General features: G+C 37.4%; 1 protein-coding gene across 5 annotated transcripts in view; it reads right to left on the bottom strand.

The window, feature by feature from the left end:
• Nucleotides 1-20,278, bottom strand: part of ELOVL6 (ELOVL fatty acid elongase 6) — a 155,825-nt gene that overhangs the window by 51,374 nt on the left and 84,173 nt on the right. For 4 of the 5 annotated variants that reach the window (XM_082389204.1, XM_082389203.1, XM_082389205.1 and 1 more), the window contains one exon: nt 7,227-7,358. In XM_082389204.1, coding sequence (XP_082245330.1) covers nt 7,227-7,358 — 132 coding nt within the window. Of the gene's footprint in view, nt 1-7,226; nt 7,359-17,146; nt 17,177-20,278 lie in introns of all 5 variants that reach the window. The other variant, XM_082389206.1, reaches the window with a different exon arrangement.

Raw genomic sequence — 20,278 nt, forward strand, 5'->3', positions numbered from 1 at the left:
ATTTTGAATGACTTAAAGATGTTCACTAGGAAAATAGTGACAAATTTTGATAAATTTTAAAGGGTTATCAAAAAAGCATCTGGTTGGGGCTTCCCTGGTGGCGCAGTGATTGAGAATCCGCCTGCCAATGCAGGGGTCACAGGTTCGAGCCCTGGTCTGGGAGGATCCCACATGCCGCGGAGCGACTAGGCCCGTGAGCCACAACTACTGAGCCTGCGCGTCTGGAGCCTGTGCTCCGCAACAAGAGAGGCCGCGACAGTGAGAGGCCCGCGCACCGCGATGAAGAGTGGCCCCCACTTGCCACAACTGGCGAAAGCCCTCACACAGAAACGAAGACCCAACACAGCCATAAATAAATAAATAAATAAAATCTAAAAAAAAAAAAAAAAGGCATCTGGTTTGAATATTTTAAATTCGAGTGATGATATGTCACATGTTTGGAAACATTATAGACAGAAGAGCAAGTTTCAGAGAAGAGGTCAATACTAAAAATAAAGATTTGTTAGGGGTAATTGGGCAAATGATGGTTGGAATTTTCCCTTTTTCTGTTTTATGAAGCCAACACAATTCTTCAGTGGGTTATAAACAGATTAACCGTATCATTTACCATTCAAAGTGGACCATTTTCTAGAGTGAAAGGGGAGCTGTTAATAATTATACCAAGACACTAGGCATAAAACTAAGGTTACCCAGAGCACACCAGGATGTACGGATTCTAGTTTATAGGTTCTATCTCACTTTAAAGGATGGAGAGTTGCCATTTCTTTATATAATTGCTCTTGGTTTTTCAAAATGAGTCAAGTGATTCAACTAGTGTCACAATCAATGGCCAAGAGAAAGGTTCCCAAATTATCCTTCCAGCTACACATACACAATGAACTCAGGGTCACTGTCAGAAAGCAGAAAACAAAAAACATTCTTAATTCCAACTATGAATCTGCCATTATTGGGGTGTGTGTTTGGATCAATAGGGTACAAAGTTTGTGTTTTGATATAAACTTACTTTGTTTATCGTACACCTGCATTTTGCCAGAATCTTATAAAATGACTACAATTGCTAGCTTTCTTTTCGTTGCTATCCACACTTGAATCAAACAGTTATCTTTTTCTTATTTAACTTTTTTGTAATGACAAAATCATACAAAATTAGTGGAAGCCTCCTTTGGACCCTCTTTGATCCCATGGCTCTCCCTGCCTCCCCAGAAAGAGATAATCACTAGCCTGAACTTTTTAAACGTTGTTTTGATGCTATGGGTTATTAAACTTTTCATACGTGGTATCACATTCCCATGATTATTCATCAGCTTGCTTTTTTACTTCTCAGCATATGCTTTCTAGAAGTATCTTTTGCTTTGTTACTTTTGCCCTTTTGATGCTACATCTTAAAATGTGAAATTTATAATCTGTTATTGATAAAATAGCAGCTTTTCTCCTATGACATTTATAATTTATGTATCCATTTCCTTTATATCATTAATATCACTGTAATCATTATCTGTAAGGTTGTTCTCTGTGGATTAAGGACCACTTCTGGCAACCATATAGCAAAATACGAGATACAAGGTGCTTGAGTATAAATTAAGTTCTGAAATTTGTCATTTTCAATGTTTCATCATTTTACAGGTCACTGATGTACTTAACTCCTTCAATATGGGTTTTTAAAGTGTCATATTTTTCTCATCTGAACAGTTTCAGTTGGTTTTATTATATATCTGTTTCTTTAAAAATAAGGCACTTGCCAATAATTCTTCTAATATTAAATATTGATGGGTGTGTGTATAAAACCACGAATAGATTTGATTAAATGCCATTCATCTGCTGCTCTGCTGTTAAACATACTTTTCTGAATGAGTCCTATGCTATATATAAGCTCTTTGTTCATGAAAATCTTACTAAATAAAGAAAAAGAGTAATTTTCTATTCATCTTGAATATATTTTATACTTAAGCCAAAGATGAAATTCAATGACAAAATTAAAATATGGCCAGGAAATAAAAATGAGTTTCAACAGGGAAAATTGCTGGTTAATAACAAGGCAAAAAGTCAAACTGTAAATTGAGACTATCTGGCTTTGATCAAATAAAGCATAAAACAATTGAGGCCAGAGTGAATCACCAGGAAACAGGAATAAACAAATCTGAAGCAGGTGTGACTTTGGCCTCTATAAATAAGCAGCACAAAGTAATTAACATTAATGTGCACTGACTAGACAACCTGCTTTGACCTGCTCTGGGCCAGAGACCTAGAAGAAGGCTCCTTATGCTGCCAGTGAGAGGAAAACACTGCCAGACAGATACCTGGTAAAGGCTGCTTGAAAGAGAAGCATGCACATCTGCACCCAATCTAGAAGGGTTTGAAGTTATTAAGTCAATACATAGAAAGTCGTTTACAAATCAACTGAAGTAACCCAGGTGAGACGTCATAGCAACATGATTTAAAGACTCGGCAGTGTCTGGGAAGAATGGATGGTCGGCACCTTGAAGGGTTTGGTGCTGTTTGCCATAAGCAGCAGTCTCATCTAAAGGACTTACTAATTCAAGTTACCAGAAATTGTCTCAGAATTTACCCTAAGGAAATATTCAAACATGTAGGGCCAAATGCCACCTGGAATTATCTCATCAAATAAGGAAATGCTTATCCTTGGGTTGGGTGGAAGTAGGCTGCTGTGCCCCACCCAGTCATATCCATAAAGACTAATTGACACCAGAAGCTGATGGCTTAGATCTAAAAGGGGAAGGAAGGTTTGCCGGTAATGAGAAGAAATTGTCAAGAAAACCCCAGAGAAATCATTCTCCAATGAAATAAACCCATGGCGGGCCTAGGGCAAACCTCACTTGATCATAGTCTATCTACTCCTTCAAAACGTATGACGGCTTTCAATAAATTAGATTGTATTCAGCCTGTATGAAGCCTGCTATCATATTCAGTCAACATCCAAAGGTAAAGAGAAAGAAAGAAAACATTCTACAGGTAATGCTCGCCAAATTATACAAAACCCCCCACTTCTTTCTGAAGCAGAGCAGTAAGAAGAGAGGGTTTTCCTTTTTGCTTAGGCAGCCTACATATCTGATTTAATTTCCACCCAGTTGTCTCAGTTCATGAGTAAACACAGTTTGGAGTATCCGGAAATACGTCACAGTTGGGTCTCTAGTTACTATAAAGAGCTAATAGGCAAGCTTGAAAAGTTGGGGAAAAGACACTAGTTCTAAGCAGTAAAATATATAAAAAAAATCTTTTCAGAAAAATCTTACCGTTCTTCGCCCTCCACCCCCTCATTTCTAATTCCTCTAACAGAAAAGTTTGGTTCTCTTTCTCTTTCTTTCTTTTTCCAAATCCATGATATCACATCCTATTAGTAGTAAGGAGTGAGGAGTGGAGTAGATGTTTGGTCCTTAGCGTCCTGCTGAATTGCCTACCACCTAATGCAGGACTGTCTCTTGTGTAAGGACTTTGTATACTTCTGTATTAGACACCGTTTACAGGTGGATTTAAAAATTTGTGAATTATAGTGAGAGCCATTCAAAATTTTCTACAAAAACATATTCTTGTAATAATGAGGTTATCTTATATGACCAAGATAGGAGAGTTTTTATTAATACCCATCAAAACATCTGTTTGTGAGAAGAGCTTATTTTTGATGCTTTATGCCAATTTCATTCAAAAGCTATTTGGATTCTAAAATAAAGAGCAAATATCACTTGAGATTCTCTAGGCTATGTATGAGATTGTATATGCATGTGTGTATATTTTAGAAAATGTTTTGAATGCAGAAAAGCACAAAGAATAATCAACAGCCAACATCCAGAATCGGGTTGTCAACATTAACGTTTGCTTCATTTGTTTTGAAAAGGAAGATAACTCATAGCAAAAAAAATTTAAATCCTCTTTGCTTCCAAATTACCAGCCCACTAGAACCAAGCTCTACAAGCACTGAAATTTCTTCTGCTTTATTTTCCAGTAAATAGTAGGCATTCAATAAAAGCCTGTCTCATCTGCCTTTCCACAGATGTAAGAATTGAGTATATTTTCTTCCAGTATCTTTTTAGATACTTTAATACTTAAATGTATTAATGAACAACATGTTTCATGTCTAGGAGTAAAATTTACATAAACATTACATAAAAAATCATTCTGTATGTAGCCTTTTTCATTCAATACACTGTTGACCAGAATTCTTTAAGCACAGAGAAACCTCAATATACTCTTCCTAACATGGAACCATGTTCAATTGATACAACCATAGAATTCCATAATAATGTTTTCCAAATAACTGATTAGAATATTATGATCAATTTTTACAAGACCCTAGACAGTCCATGCTTGGACACCTCTGTGTAGTTCCAGCTTTTAAAATTTTATACAAAACGTGGCTCTGAAGAAAGCAAAGTAACAAATAGAATTAAGGAAATGGAAGATGCAACAAGAACCTGTCAATCTAAAAAAGACATAGTAGTGTTAACAACTATTGCATATGCGTTGTGGGGTAAGTAAATGAGTAATTACTGGCTGACATTGTACTTGGATTTTGGCATAGGAGGAAGGAGAAATGAGGAAATTAAGTAAAAACTCTCTAGGCATAAATATGAATTGGAAGTATCAGTACTAACTCTGGATACATTTCTTTCAAAAAAATAAATAATTTTCTATTTCTGCCCTGTGAAAGGCCTAGAAATAAGAACTACCTTAGGGACAACAGCCACCCCTAGTACTTAGAGAGTCATTTCTAAATGCTATCTCCCTTTCCCAAGGGAACTTGGGATGAACTTGGGATCCTTTGAGAAATGACTGGTTCCAGTTCTGGACAAGGAATAGGCAACACGCTTGGCCTGCAACAGCTTGTCATCCCTGCTGCCCGCCCCCATACACACACAAACATGCACACACATACACAACGTCAAGCTATGAGCACTACTCAGTACATGGACAAGAATTCAGGAGCCAATCTGAAGAAACTCCCACTGGCCAAACATGGGATAACTCAGCATCTAAAAGAATAATAGCAATGGACTACAATACATCCACTCCAAATTCATCTCAAAATCATTGACATGTAAAAAAGTATGAATCTATGAGTTCTTAACAATACTTTAAAAAACCCATTATTCACATGCTAACAAATTTTTTCTTGAAACTGCTAAATATGACCAAAGAATCAAGCATTTATCCTGCCTTTGCTACACTAACTTCTTGTAAAAAGTTCTGTCAAACATTAAACCTAAATATAATAAAATTTCTAGATCTAACTAACAACTAACAAAGAACACAGGGGACAGAAGAATATGATCAGTAACATCCAGTCTGGGGAAAACTCTAAAAGGCAAACGATTTGGATTCTCCAAAGGATGGATTGTGAGTGGGAGGAGGGACTTGGAGAGGAAGGAAGAAACCTCTTAGTTTAAAGAAATCAACCAATGGAAATGTGTGAACCTATCTGGATCAGGATTATTTTTTTTAGGTCCTTATTAGTTATCTATTTTATATATAGCAGTGTGTATATGTCAGTTAGGTCAGGATTCTTAAAAATAAATTGTAATAAAAAAGAACCATTTATGAGACAACTGGAGAAACTGGAACACTCAATAATAAAGAATTATTACTAATTTAGATGAGATAATGATACTGTGATCGATTTTTTAATAAGACTATTTTTAGAAATGGTATCATTTCATTCAGAAATATTTGAGTCTGTATTACTTCCAAATAATTTGGGGACAAGGGAGAGGTTGGTAGGGATATAGATGAAATAAGATGAACACTGTTGATAACTGTTTAAGCAGGGTAACAGGTGCATGGGGGTCCTGGAACTCTCTTCTCTGCTTATATGTGTTAAGGTTAAAAAAAAACAAAAACAAAAGATAAAGACTCAAGGGATGTTGAAAGATCTGTAAAATGCTGAAAGGCATCATTAGCATAATTTTTTCCTCATATGTCAAAACACTTTAGGTGAGGCGTACTCTGTGAACCTTCAATGTAAATAAAAATGAAAATGCTGCTTTGTATTAGAGAATTCCAACCTGATACATATTGAAATGGAAGGAGTCTTTAGTGACAGAGTCAAATCACAAGTACCTCAAGTGTTGCGCCCTACAAAATGCACCGAAATAAAGAGTGCATGCGGTAGTAGCAAGCAAAGGAGTGTTTTAGTTGCAGGGAGTCAACCTAATGGAGATGTACAGATCATCAGTTTGCAAAAATCCTCCTCCTGCCTGATCATCTTTAATAAGCCTTAAGTGACTAATGAGAGGCTTTTAATGATACCATCTATTTCTCCTTAGCGGTAGAACAGTTAATATGTAATATGAAAAAAGTAGAAATGCTCCTAAATATTAAAATGAATAGGTTTTTATCCTGTAGCATATCTGTCTCTACCTGCTCCCCTACACCCCAAGCCTAGTTATCAATTTGCTGGTTTTGACAAGCAAAACACAAATAGAACAGGTGCCTTTGTTAGCACTGAAGGTAAATTCCGGCACCTGTGTGGACACCAGCTGTGTGCTAATTCGTCTTATGATTGCCAAATCACCAAATATTACAAAACTAGGAATGTTCCTTCAGGCTTCCAGGTGTGGGTCTGGATGTTGGCTGGCAGATGTCCCTGGAGAGACCAGGCCTGGTCCTGACAGCCTCTATGATGAGTTTTATCCAGTGCAAAGTAAGACTTGGCTGCATAAGCATATGCCTGCGAGTCAGTTCAGGCGGTGGGGGTGGGGGATGCTTTGGGGGATGCGGAACAAAAACATTCTCTGGTCTAGTGATACTAACACAGACAGGTGTCCAGCGTCTGGTCACACGCCTGAAAGCCATTTTTGATTAAGTACTAGTCAGTAACAGCATGCCCACCGCATTGGAACCCTACTCTACCATACACTTCCACAGTTTACTGCTGTGGCTTTCCATTTAGCCCTTCATCTATACTTATATGACAAAAATAATGGAGTTGATGCTCTGCTTCTAGTCCTAAGACATAAACTGAATTACTGCATGAACAGTTTGGACAAGAAAGGAGATGGCCTGAGAGCTCTCAAAATTAGAGCCTGAGTGCAGTGTGGTAAGTTTGGTTGCAACGAAGGCTTTCCCTCTGGACACGGGTTTATTTTACACCCTTAATAATCAAAAATATGAGATGTATGATAAAATGTTCGATTGTTGCTTCTTTCAGCGGAGTCTGATGAAATGGATGGATTTTATTTGGAAAATGAAAACATCAAACAAACAAAAAAACCTACCTGAAGACTGCAAGGGTCAGAGACCAGAGCACTAATGGCTTCCTCAGTTCAAACTTCGCCCGTTTGTTCATTAGGTGCCGACCACCGAAGATAAAGGCAGCATACAGAGCGGAAAACAGGAAAGATTTCTTCCTATGAACAAACAGAAAACCAAAATCTTATGAAATAAAGATCTTTAAGCAATTATTTTTATTCATTAGAATTTTATATTTATTCATCGTTCATCCACTTTTATACCACTCTCTTCTTGGTAAGCACCAAAAACATATTCTTGGGAATGTGCCCCCTTCACTGAAGAGAGCATGTTTATCCACTTGGCAACATGGCGGCTGTTGAATCCTCTCCTGACAAATTAGGTCATCTGGATTAACCAACCCATATCAGGATAGATAGATTTTCTTTTTGGGCTCTATAACTATAAACATTTTAACAACATAGCACTGAGGTAAAAAAGAAACCTTTTCACTGAGAGAATTATTTTTCAGAGTTTGGTGGACCATTTAGATAGATGAATTTTTAAAAAGGAATTATTTTTATTGGAAATAAAATATTAGGTGACAGAGTTGTGTCCTAGGACAAGAAGGCCTTTTAAAATGGCATCTTCCTAATAGGCTAATGATACTAAAAAATGATTTTGGAGAAATACTTGATGATTTGAAACACTAAAGTCAAGCTACATGACTTAAAGCCCCCCCAAGATGGATTCTTGACATCTTCTCCACGAAGAGAGGCAGGTATTAAATTTCAGTATTAGCATTAATAATAGGCCTGTCAGACATCATACAATGCAATAGGAAGAACACAGAACCACCTACAGTACAGTGGCCCAAAACCTTGAGCTTGAATCTCATCAAATATCTGATTTTACTACCTGCTTATAGCAAAGATAGGGGATAAAGCCAAACTTTGGACATTCTGTAGGACAGCTGAATTTATTTCTTCAAAATGTCAGTGGTAAGAAATCAAAATCTGGGACTGTTCTAGATTAAAAGTGACTTGAGAGACATAACAATCAAAGGTAACATGCAGAACTTTTTTGGATCCGTATTTGAACAAACCAATTGTTTAAAAAAAAATCTTTAATAAAATCAGAAAGTTATCAGTCATAATCCTAAAAGCTCTTATCAGTTAATATTTATGGGTGAAATTATATGTCTTGGATTTGCTTTAAAATACTCTGGGAAACAAACAGAACTCAAGCAATATTAAGAATGGAGAGACAACACAAGATTAACAAAAAAGATAATGGAACACAGGGGCCCATTAGTCCTTTTCTCTTTTTGTTAGTCAGATTTAGGTGGGACTTTCAGTCAGGAAGGTCTAACTAAATAAAATCTGCATGTCCTGCTGGTTTATTATTGTACCAAGGAGAAGTGAACAATAGTATTGATAATGCCATAAAGAACAAAAAACACAAAGCTTTTGTAGACTTTGATTCAACAGAAAGTAACAGGCTGTGTAAATAACTGAAACATCTGAGTATACCTTCTGATATGATAAAGCAATGTTTCTTTTAAAATGGGTATTCTTCACTCAGATTAAAATGGAAAGAGCTGAAAAATAAGTTACAAGATATAATACAAAAAGCAAAATGCATTAACCTGAAGAGCATTACTTGTAAAAGCCTTCATATTTTTTCCCCTAACCACTACCATGTATTGCTGACTCATGAGGGATCTTATTATTTACAGAAGCATCACTCTTCCTCCAGTGAGTGCAAGTGACCTACCTGGTGAACCCCACCAAATAAAGCAGTGATTCCCGAAATCAACTGGTAAATAGTGTCAAATAAATCACTTCCACTGAGTGTCGCAAACTTTTGGAAACACAAGACCTGACACACAGTAAGTGCTTAATAAATACCTGTTGAATGATCACGATCTTGTCATATCAAATTTTCTAATAGGGGCAAATATTTATGCACCTGGGCACATGGGGGCTCAGTGAACACTAACTGAGTAAATGAACAGTTGTGCTTTCCCAGTAATGTCTTAATAACTAAAGAATAAAATATTCAGAAAAAAACATACCATCCATTTTCTTCCTCCAGAAAGAAAGAGACTATTTCTATATTTCAAAGAGAAGTGGAAATGAGACGATTTTATGGAAACTGTAACTATTGAACATTTCAAGAAGAGAGTATTTTTGGCCATAACTATATTTATTGCTTTACTTCTTTGAAGTTTGCAAGTGTATGGCATTACTTTAAATGTCAGAATCACTGCATTTACATGCATATAAGCAAGGACTCACTCAAGAAAAACAAAATTTATGAAGTTAATGTAGATAATAGTAATATGAAAAAGTATATATTCTTTTCTAAATTATAAAGGTAATGATAAGTGACAATAATCATGGTATTATGATTTAGGGAGTGATTCCTGTGGGTAGAGATAGTGCTAAAAACCTTTGTTATTTAATCCTCCTAATCATCCTTAACGTAGGTAAAACATTATCTTCATGTTATGGCTTAGGAACCTGGCTTAGAGGTTAAGTCGCCTCAGATCTCCCCGCTCACCTGTGGTAAACTTTTGGAGGAAAGAAGGGTGTGTCTGCTATGTTATAAGAATTCCTTAAACCCTCCTTCTGACTTGCAAGGCTATTGTGCAACTTTGCGGCACAATGTTTAACTGTGAAAAGATGAAGAGAAATCTCTACAGGTTTGTTTCAACTGTCGTATTTTCTGGGCGTGGAACACTTTGATCACAATCTTCTTCACCTCCTGGATATATATATATATATATACCACTATATATACCACTGAACACTCTTCCTTACAATTATTTATCATTCTTTCTCTTGCTCTGTCAATCTAATTTCAAGTTTGGTTGTACTTAGATTAATTACATTACTTACAGTTACGAACCAAGTTAAATGACTGTCCATATGATCCTATCATTCTAGCCTAAGGGAAAAATAATGTGCCTTGAAGAACCAACAAAAGAATAAAACTCTTCTCTCTGTATTTCTTCCTCAAATTTCTTCAGTTCTAGAATGAGAATTAGCCCTAATGGACTACTAGCTTCCTGGCAAGGACCATTCTTTTTTGCATGTTTTCTAAAGATCTCTTTAAGAATCTTCAATTGCACACAACTAGGACAAACAAGTCAATCAACATAAACATGCAGAATTTGAGAATTGCGAGGGACAAATTTCCTTGTTCTACAGAAGAGGAAATGGGGGGCGGGTGCTGATGACATTGGTTGCTCAGGGTCACGTGGCCACATACTGCATATTGGTCAAAACTACCAAAAATTGTAATGGCCGTGATCAAGCAGGTAGGTAAACATAAATCAATTGTCTAGGCTACATCTGGGTCACAGGTAGTCAATAATAGGAACTGATACTTGTTTAATTATAAATGCTATAATAAAAATAAGTTACTTATTGTATCTTATATAAATCTTCCACTATGGTGAAATTTAAATAATGCTTTGGCAACAGTGGATGGACTTGGAAGGCAGTATGCTAAGTGAAAGAAGTCAGATAAGACTAATACTGTATGATATCACTTATATATGGAATCTCAAAAATACAACAAAGTAATGAATATAACAGAAAAGAAGCAGAATCACAGATATAGAGAACAAACTAGTGGTTACCAGTGGGGAGAGGAAGGGGAGGGGCAATAAAGATGTGAGAGAGCAGGAGGAACAAACTATTGGGTATAAGATAGGCTACAAGGTTGTATTTTACAACACGGGGAATATAGCCAATGTTTTGTAATAACTGTAAATGGAGTGTAACCTTTAAACATTGTATTAAAAATAAGTAAATGCACAAAAAATAAAAAAGGTAAATAATGCTTTGGGTTAATTTAGAACTAAGCTTAGGCTTCTTCTAAAAGAGGGAGTCATCTAAGGAAGCATTAACTCTTACCTCTTCAATTGAGTAACCAAAATTTATCATTTATAGTTGAATGTTATGCTTTTTCCATTTTACTTAGAAGAAAATTTTTCTTTAGCCAAATGGGTGATTTAAACTATCTTTCCATTCTGGTATCTCTTTGGTAAAGGTTCAGTTATAGTCAAGATGAATGATGACTTGCCGCTGGCCCACTTACTATTTAATGTGGATAGATGACCTCCCTAAAGCTTCAACAGTAATCCAATAATACTTCATATTGTGACAGGCCTCCATAGCTGGGTATAATGGTAACACTACATTGTTTTATTACCAGATAACTAGCAATTTCTATATGGTATGGACTCTTGTTTAGGAAGTCTTAAATGCACAATCATATAGCACAACCTTTAACTGTAGGTACTTAATAAATACTTTTCAGGAGGTGATTCTGTAGCTATAATTATGAAGTAACCAACCAAATAAGGATCACCCAAATGAAATACTGATATGCTTTGAGCTTGTCATGCTTGTATTTACCATTTTTTCCCCTTTTACTTCTGTCATCAATGTGTATAATGAAATAATTAGTGAATGTGAATAATAATTAGTCCATAATTAATCAAAACAATGGTTTATCTTTTATCTTTAAAGAGCTGGATTTCTTTATCATGATACTTCGTTCCAAAACATTCTTAGATGCTTTTTCTATTCTGACCTATTCTGAGTAGCTGCTTATGATTTGTATTTATTGTTCTGTCTAACAACACTTCTTAAAGGGTATGTATATATTCAAATGCTTTTTTTTTTTTTTAAACTCCTGGGATTCCACTGAAACCAGTACCTAGTAACTAGAGTCCCTTAATGCTCACATCAAGATCTCTGCCAGGTGACCTGCACTCCTTTGGAAGTTAGACAAGTTTATCTGAGAATGGCAAAACTTTCATGTGGGTAGCATTTCACATAGGATAATTGCTAATGAGCACCTTGGGGAGATGACCTGAGCTCCTTTATGTCAGTGACTTTGTTTTTACGGCTACTGTGTATGTATGAGACACAAGTAGTTGTGAAAGGGAAAATTAAGCTGTGAGGGAAAAAAGGAAAGAAAAGAAAAGGAGACCTAAAAGCATCTCCTACTTTGGCTGATCTACCTGGTACATAGAAAGTTTCCACCTTTCTATGTGTGAAGAGTGTGAAGCTGAGAATGTATGTTACTCAGTAAGGCCACATCTCTTTTAAGGTTTCTCCTTTAGTTCCGTTGCTGATTCAAGTCAGAAAATAATTCAAGGTTCTGAAAGTAGTTATAGGACACATATGAATTGCAGACTGTAAAAACCAATGAACAGAAACCTCAATTAAATAGCGTCAGGAGACCAGAAGGGGGAGCTCTCCTGTCCCCGACCACAGCAGAGCCCAACAGGAAGAAGAAAGACGCCTCTTCTTTCGTGGCAACAACTCAGCCAATGAAAAGCCATGGACTCTGTTTACTACTGCCCTCCCCACTTCCCTTTCCCCTCTATAAGAGCCGTCCTCCTTTCCTTCCTCTGTGGTGACTTGCACGTGGCTTGCCATGGTTGTAGACCCCAAATTACAATTCTCTGCTGATCCCCAATAAACCCATCTTTGCTGTAGAAATATCTGGTCATCTATTTGTTTGAGGTCAACAAGACCCAGAGACTGAAGGAAATACACTGCTTTTTGCCAACAAGATACTCAGTGGATGTGTATGGTGGTTAAAATTTGATAAGGGTATAAAGGAAGGTTTTCTGGTGAGGGAACCCGAAGTTGTGCTCCTGGAGCTCTCGCCAGGGCTGGACTGTGTCACTTTCTTGAGAATTCCACCAAGACTTCATAGAGGCATTTTTCTATATTAAAAATAGTGGAAAATTTTCAGCAGTTTTTATTCATAAGTAAATTATAACTGGGAATTAACTCTGTGCCCAGAAATTCTGACAAAGGATAGTTTTGTGAATAATAGTGGAATATGTCCATAATTAATACAAATGAATGGTGACTTTATAATTGCAAGACAAGCCATGACTGAAGAAAAGGGTGTTATTCTAATCTGTTATGTTTGACCCAGCAAATGATGTGTGATTTCTGAGCTTCTTTGAGTTGTAAACACCTCTGCTTCTCATCCTGCTTTCCCCTAGATGCTAATTTAAAGATCACAGGTTCTCTTTGTTTAAGGTGAGAAAACCATTCTTTTGTAATTCAGTCTTTCTATTGCCAACGTAGGTCACAATCAAAGTAGAGTTACGTTAATACAATGGATTTAATAACATGACTACATATCCTTTCTAGGAAAGAACACTCCCCTTAGGACAGACCGGTTGTAGAATGTTGCTTGTACGTTTCCTGTCAACATATCTTTTTTCCCCTTGCCACTTAAAAAAAAATCTTGATAAATTCTGTTTTCTTGTTGACTTTCTTTTTACAATTGGAAATAAGATCTTTGGGGAGAAAATACTTTCAAAATGTGTAAAAAAACACACACACAGCTCCATAAAAAAATGCCATCTCTCTAATACTTAAATTGGCCAGATACCAATTAATTACCTTTGTTTCCCTAGATACTTTCAGTTGTTGATGAAAAATGCTGACATCCATCCATCCATCCATTCAAAATTTAATCTTTTTCATTTACAGTGTGGTTAGTATGCCATTGAATGGGGGGAAAAATCCCTATGAAGGAGAAAATTCTGCCTCTACTAATCTGGTTAGAAAGACAGGAAAAAAATGTGTGTTGGTGCTTTGATGTGGACCCTTTAGGCTTTGGATGGCTGGACAGTGGCAAGTGATCTTGGCTGGGAAGAAGCAGTGGTGTTAGGCCTGAGCTAAGCCAGGAGTGTATCAGATCAGGCAGATGCTTTGGAGTGGGGAAAGCCAGATTGGAAGTGTAGGGGAAAGTCACAGTGTGTGGAGTTCTGAAAACTGCAGCAGAGTTAGGACTGCATCTTAGCTCAAGGTTGCAATAGGTTGTAAGGTAGGTGGCCAGTAATTTGTTACCACTAATAATTAAAGTACAGTACTGAAATTCATGGCTTAATTTTCTTTTCTTTCCTCCTGCTTTTAAAAAAAAAAGAATAGATTCACTCATGCATATAACATTATGTGACTTGGATGCAAGAAGAAGGGGGAAGAATGACAGATAGTGATTCCACAACGAGAGAGATGGAGAATGCTGCTTTAAGCCGTGGAGAGCACTAAAAGTCTTGGAGATGGGAGAGGGCAGAATAAAAAAAAAGATATGCTCACAGAGAAATTTGGCATTAATTACTTCTATTCCAGCGGGCAGATGTGGCTGAAGTTTGACTCTACTACTCTAAGTCAAAACATTCTGGCATATTCCTCACAGCTTACACTGTCAGCATCTGTAGCCGCGGGAGTTACTGAAGCACGTGTGTGAACTGAAGGATCTTCTTTAATGAATTGCTGCTCTTCCCAGGAATGATCACATGGGACCTTCTTTAAATTTTTATTTAAGAATGAATATTCTGGGCTTCCCTGGTGGCGCAGTGGTTGGGAATCTGCCTGCCGATGCAGGGGACACGGGTTCGAGCCCTGGTCTGGGAAGATCCCACATGCCACGGAGCAACTAGGCCCGTGAGCCACAATTACTGAGCCTGCGCGTCTGGAGCCTGTGCTCCGCAACAAGAGAGGCCGCGACAGTGAGAGGCCCGCGCACCGCGATGAAGAGTGGACTCCGCTTGCCGCAACTAGAAAAAGCCCTTGCACAGAAACGAGGACCCAACACAGCCAAAAATAAATAAATAAATAAATAAATTACAAAAAATCAGCTATACTTCAATTTAAAAAAAAAAAAAGAATGAATATTCTCCTGTTCCGAGGAAAGTTTAGAAAATGGCTAGGCTAATCATGGCATTATGTCAGTCAAGCTGTGTCCTGAATTGTCACGTAGAGTAAAGGTCAGCTTTAATCCTGAAGTACTGAATCCTAGAGAGGTACAAGAATATTTTTGTTTTGGAAGACATGGTTTAACCTAACGGGTCAGGAAGAATCAATGCCAAAGTTAGAATCAAAGATTTCTGAGGATAGTAAATCAAAGAAAGAAAGAATTCTTTGACAGAGGTTTCTAATCTCCTTAAAAAGAGTAAAGCTTGCCACAATCTCTGAATAAAAATTTAGCCAAAAATGTATCAGTGGTCTTAATTAGACAAATCTCCTCCCACCACGAAGCAAACTTAAAATGAGCCCTGCATTGACAAAATAATTTCTAGCTTCTGTTTTGTTTGAGAGTATTGCTCTCAATATTCTCATCCCGATTCTTTGGGAATGATTGTCACTTCAAGCTACAATTTTCACGTAACTGTCTTATATAATACATCAGCTACTGATACTAGTCATGGTAAAACATTAACTCTAGCGGCCATAAAAAAGACAAACAAACAAACCACTATGTTCTGAACAGGAGAGGCAACATGCAGAAAGAGAATCCAGAAAGTAGTTTCATCAGCAATTCAGTTTCATTGTGCTAATGCCCTTAAAGAAACGTCCCTTGTTCTAAGGAACAGAAAGCTTTCATCTGAATTTCCAATGAAGAAATGCTCACTTGTTGATTATTTTTAAATATAATAATAAAGATAATACAGAAAGCATACTATAATTCTGGAATGGCTCCTATTAAATAAGAGCAGTTGAGTGCCACCCCTGTCACCAGATTAAATTTTATCTCTTACAGCCTTAAAATCTACTATGTAATATAAATGAGGTATTAGTGATTTTTTTCCCTGAATATGAAATTTTCTTGGGCCAGAAGTTGTACAACGTATAATTATGGGCTTGTGTCAAGGCTGCAAGCTTAAAAAAAAAAATCTTGTCATCCGCTCGAATGACCTGCTGCCCATAGAAATATAAAATTAATATAAAATGTTAAAAATATAAAAATAAAACCGAGTCAAATATAAACATCTGCTTTCTGTTTGTCTTTATCCTGCAGAAGCCCGAATGTTCTGTAGATAATAGATTTATCTGAGAGCTGGAGACTAAAACCAGAAGTGAAAAAACACTATAAAAAGCATATGATTATTCACAATGGAATGGAAACAGGATTTCGGGTTTACAAGATGAAATCCAATTCAGACATAAAATGTTCCCAGATTTAAATCAAAATGACAGCTGCACAGATAACTATATAAATAAGCATAAACATACCCAAATCTGAGAGCACTTTCTCTATACTCAAGGGCAAACTGTTTGAACTGAAAGATGATGCATTTCTGTTCTGTTAACTACCTCCTTCTATTTATAAAGAGTTTTAGTTGACATTCATTGCTTCAGACAACTTTAAAGAAGCTGGAAAATACTATCAAGGAAAAAATTACATGTTTTCATGTTAACTATTGGGTGATTAAATATACCATTGCACTAACTTTCTCCTGGATATAAATTTTGAAAGGGTATTGGGGAAGCAATGAGAAAATATGTCCCAAACACTATTTCTAGATTAGGGAGTAAACAGTTCAGCAATGATGAAGATTATTTCATGGTATAACTCATGGACACTTTTTTGTCACCAAATCAAATTTACATAATGAAACCTGAGTAAAAACTAGCAATGACAAGAAGAAGCAATGACATATTAGCAGGGTAGTAAAAATGGCAGATATTTTTTCACCCATGAGCCTTCACCTAATTATCCAAGCAAAGACTATCAATTTCATTTTGCTCTTGAAAATAATAATACGGCAAGATTTTGATTAGGGTATTCACACTGCTCCTTCAAAATCTGAACTCTCATTCAGTGACATAAATAAGGCCTATAGGCACTAGCTTTGAGAAGGTTGGTAATGAGGAAAACTTGCCTTACGAATTGGATTGTATTACTTTCCCACTGTTGCAGAAACAAATTCCCACAAATTTCGTGGCTTAAAACAACATGAATGTATTATCTTATAGTTCTGAAGGCCAGAAGTCTGAAATGAGTCTTGTGGGGTTAAAATCAAGGTGTTCCCAGGGCTGCATTCCTTCTGGAGCTTCTGGGTGAAATCTGTTTCCTTGCCTTTTTGGGCCTGTCCAGATATTCCAGAATAATCTCCTCATCTCAAAGTCCTTACCTTACTCATATCTGCAAAGTCTCTTTTGCTCTGTAAGGCAAAATACAAATTCCAGGGATTAAGACATGGACATCTTGGAGAGACTATTATTCACCCCACCACATGGATTATCCTGAATAATAGGAAGGTCTAAAGCCCTTTTTCTATTGTGACATAGGAATCCCCTACAGATGGCAAACCTTCATCCTTTAATTTTGGTTTGCTAGATCCGAAAGCAGTCTCTTCTCTCCAACTCAAGAAAGCATTTTAGAATTCAAGGGGCTAAGAGTCACACTGTTACGGATTGTCCGGAAGCCACTCATAAATATATAAATTCACAAATGTCAGTACTTGAACTCGTATTAGTAACATACGACTTATCATATACTACCTTACAAGGGACTAGGCACCAAAGCTTAGGATTTCCACTGAAATATATGATATGTTAGAAATTATTAGCATGTATTCAATTTATCCCGACTGTCACAGGTTCTAAAGTGCCATTTTATACTATTTTCAACAACAAAGATTATTTGGCTTGTGACCATCCTCTGTATTTCAATCTTAAAATATATGCTACAGGCTCCATCAAGTACATCTTCCTATTTGCAGCAATCCATGTGTTCTATACTTTATCACTCTTATGCTAAATCCCTAAAGAGGGAGCCTTCATCTCAAGTGGTCTAATGAACAGCAGCATTTGACACAGACGGTAACCCCCTCTTTTCTGTGACAGTTTCTTCACTTGGTTTCTGGGACACTGTATTCTCCTATTCCTTCTCCAACTTCACCATCTGCTCTTTTTTCATTCTCCTTTGCTGGCTCCCTCTTCATCTCCCCAGTCTTTAAAGTTTGCAGGGCTCTCAGGGCTCAATCTGCGGACCTCTTTTCTTTTCATCTACCCCAGTGGTTCTCAGAGGCGGTGATGATTTTGCCCCTCAGAGGATACAAGGCAATGTCTGGAGACATGTGCACAACTGGAGGAGGACTGGCTACTGGCAGCAAGTATGTGGCGGACCTGCACGCTGCACAGGGCAGCTCTTCACAGCGAAGAATTATCCACCCCAAATGTCAACAGCGCCAAGGTTGAGAAACCCTGGACAAGAGAAATATAAAGAAAGAGATGAAGAAAAGAGAAATCGGAAAACGCAAGAGTGTGTGTTGAAATGTGATACAGCTTCGAAAAACATGCTCATTGCTTAGAATGCCATCACTTTCGTTTCACATACGCTCAGGCTGAATTGCTTCAAACCAATTCCAAGCACAGAGTAAATAAACGCCTGGTTTCAAATCAGCAGTTCCATTTAAAATTGAAAAGAAGACAAAACGACCAATTTCGAGCAATATTTCCCATCATTATTCTAGAATTAGGTTCATTTCTGTCTACAATGGAATCATGGTCCAGCTGCCCTGTGAAGCCTGGAGTGATCAATTCTTACAAACCGTATACCTGTTGCGATGCTACCCTTGCCAAGAAGATCATCCAGAATTGCGTTTTATAATATCTCTCCAGGCAACAGAAACGAATAACCTGGAATGAAGAATAGTCACTGCCAATACAACCCCCTTTTGAAGTAGAATTCCAGTTATTTCCATTCACCCCTTGAGTATAAGAATTCCATGGTTGCCAACCCTTTCCTAGCGCTGGATGGGGAAACGTTGTAAAAATACATTAGACTATCAGGACTTACACCTCTAATACTGATCTTACATGTTCTTAGCCAGTCTCTTCTAAATCATCAAAGTATGACAATTTGATAACAATAAAGGTTTCTGTGACACAAACTTTTTAAAATTAAGGGGCTTCCCTGGTGGCGCAGTGGTTGAGAGTCTGCCCGCCAATGCAGGGCACACAGGTTCGAGCCCTGGTCTGGGAGGATCCCACATGCCGCGGAGCAACTAGGCCCGTGAGCCACAATTACTGAGCCTGCGCGTCTGGAGCCTGTGCTCCGCAACAAGAGAGGCCGCAACAGTGAGAGGCCCGCGCACCACGATGAAGGGTGGCCCCCGCTCGCCGCAACTGGAGAAAGCCCTCCCACAGAAACGAAGACCCAACACAGCCAAAAATAAATAAATTAAAAACAAACAAACAAATGTGTGTAAGCCTTTGAAAAGATTTCCAATTTAAAAAAAAAAAAATTAAGAACTCTACTTTGTAAATCTCAGAACTATACAAGTAGGTGCTACCATATGCTAAAGGATGCCAATTGTAATGAACAAAATCAGTTGCACTGTTTTCTAAATCTTAGAACAAATTATTTGATTATTTTTATTAGTCATCCTCAGGCCTTTGGTATCCTGCATTTCTGCCATGTTGGGAGACACTGATCCTCTGATGATTGTGTACCAGGCTGAATGAATTGAACAGGAAGCTGCTCTCTATTATGTGTGTGTCATCAGTTTCTACATGGGGAACCAGAATAAAACCTGCCAGGGTGGCCAACACTGGTTTAGGAGCTTTTTATCTTTATATCTGTGTTCATCATTTCCCACAGAGACTTTCACTTTGCTTTTTTTTTTCTTTTCCCCCCTTCAATTACAGGATCGAAGCTAGGAACAATGATAAAAATTCCTCTTGGGGAAAATGTTTAATAGAAAAATCTCAAGGTCTATCAAACAAACATAGAAATGACGAGTACAACTCCCATTGCTCCAGAAAGTGAAAGGGGAATTTGTTTCATTTCTAAAGTTTCTCTTTACTACTAGGTTGTGTGACAAGAATAATTTCTTCTTCACTTGCATGGCAGGTGAATCCTGAGACATGTCTAAGGTACGGCTGGGATTTATCAAGCATGGGTTCTGAGAAAAGAGATTCTTAAAATAGCAATGCCCAGAGCATCCTTTTCTTCAATCAGACAGTTTCAGAAGGAAGTAAAAGTGCTTAAGGAGAAGGGTGTGTATCTGACTCATGGCTTCTTTGAAAGCCTGAAGGTTAATGTGTCGTCCCATATTCCCAAGGGCATTCCCTTTGGCATTAAGAGGGACTGTGTCCTTGAGATTATTCACGGTGGCATGCACACACTGTGTTAATAAATAGTCATCACTCTGTAAACCTCAGCCTCTGCTTTCACTATTCTCTTTTCTTATTTGTCAAGACCAACTTACTAAGCAACAAGATTTGGGAGAAAGAATATTCTTTACTTAGCTATGTTT

Source organism: Balaenoptera borealis (genome assembly GCF_965194805.1).
Source record: "Balaenoptera borealis genome assembly, chromosome: 4".
NCBI lineage: Eukaryota > Metazoa > Chordata > Mammalia > Artiodactyla > Balaenopteridae > Balaenoptera > Balaenoptera borealis.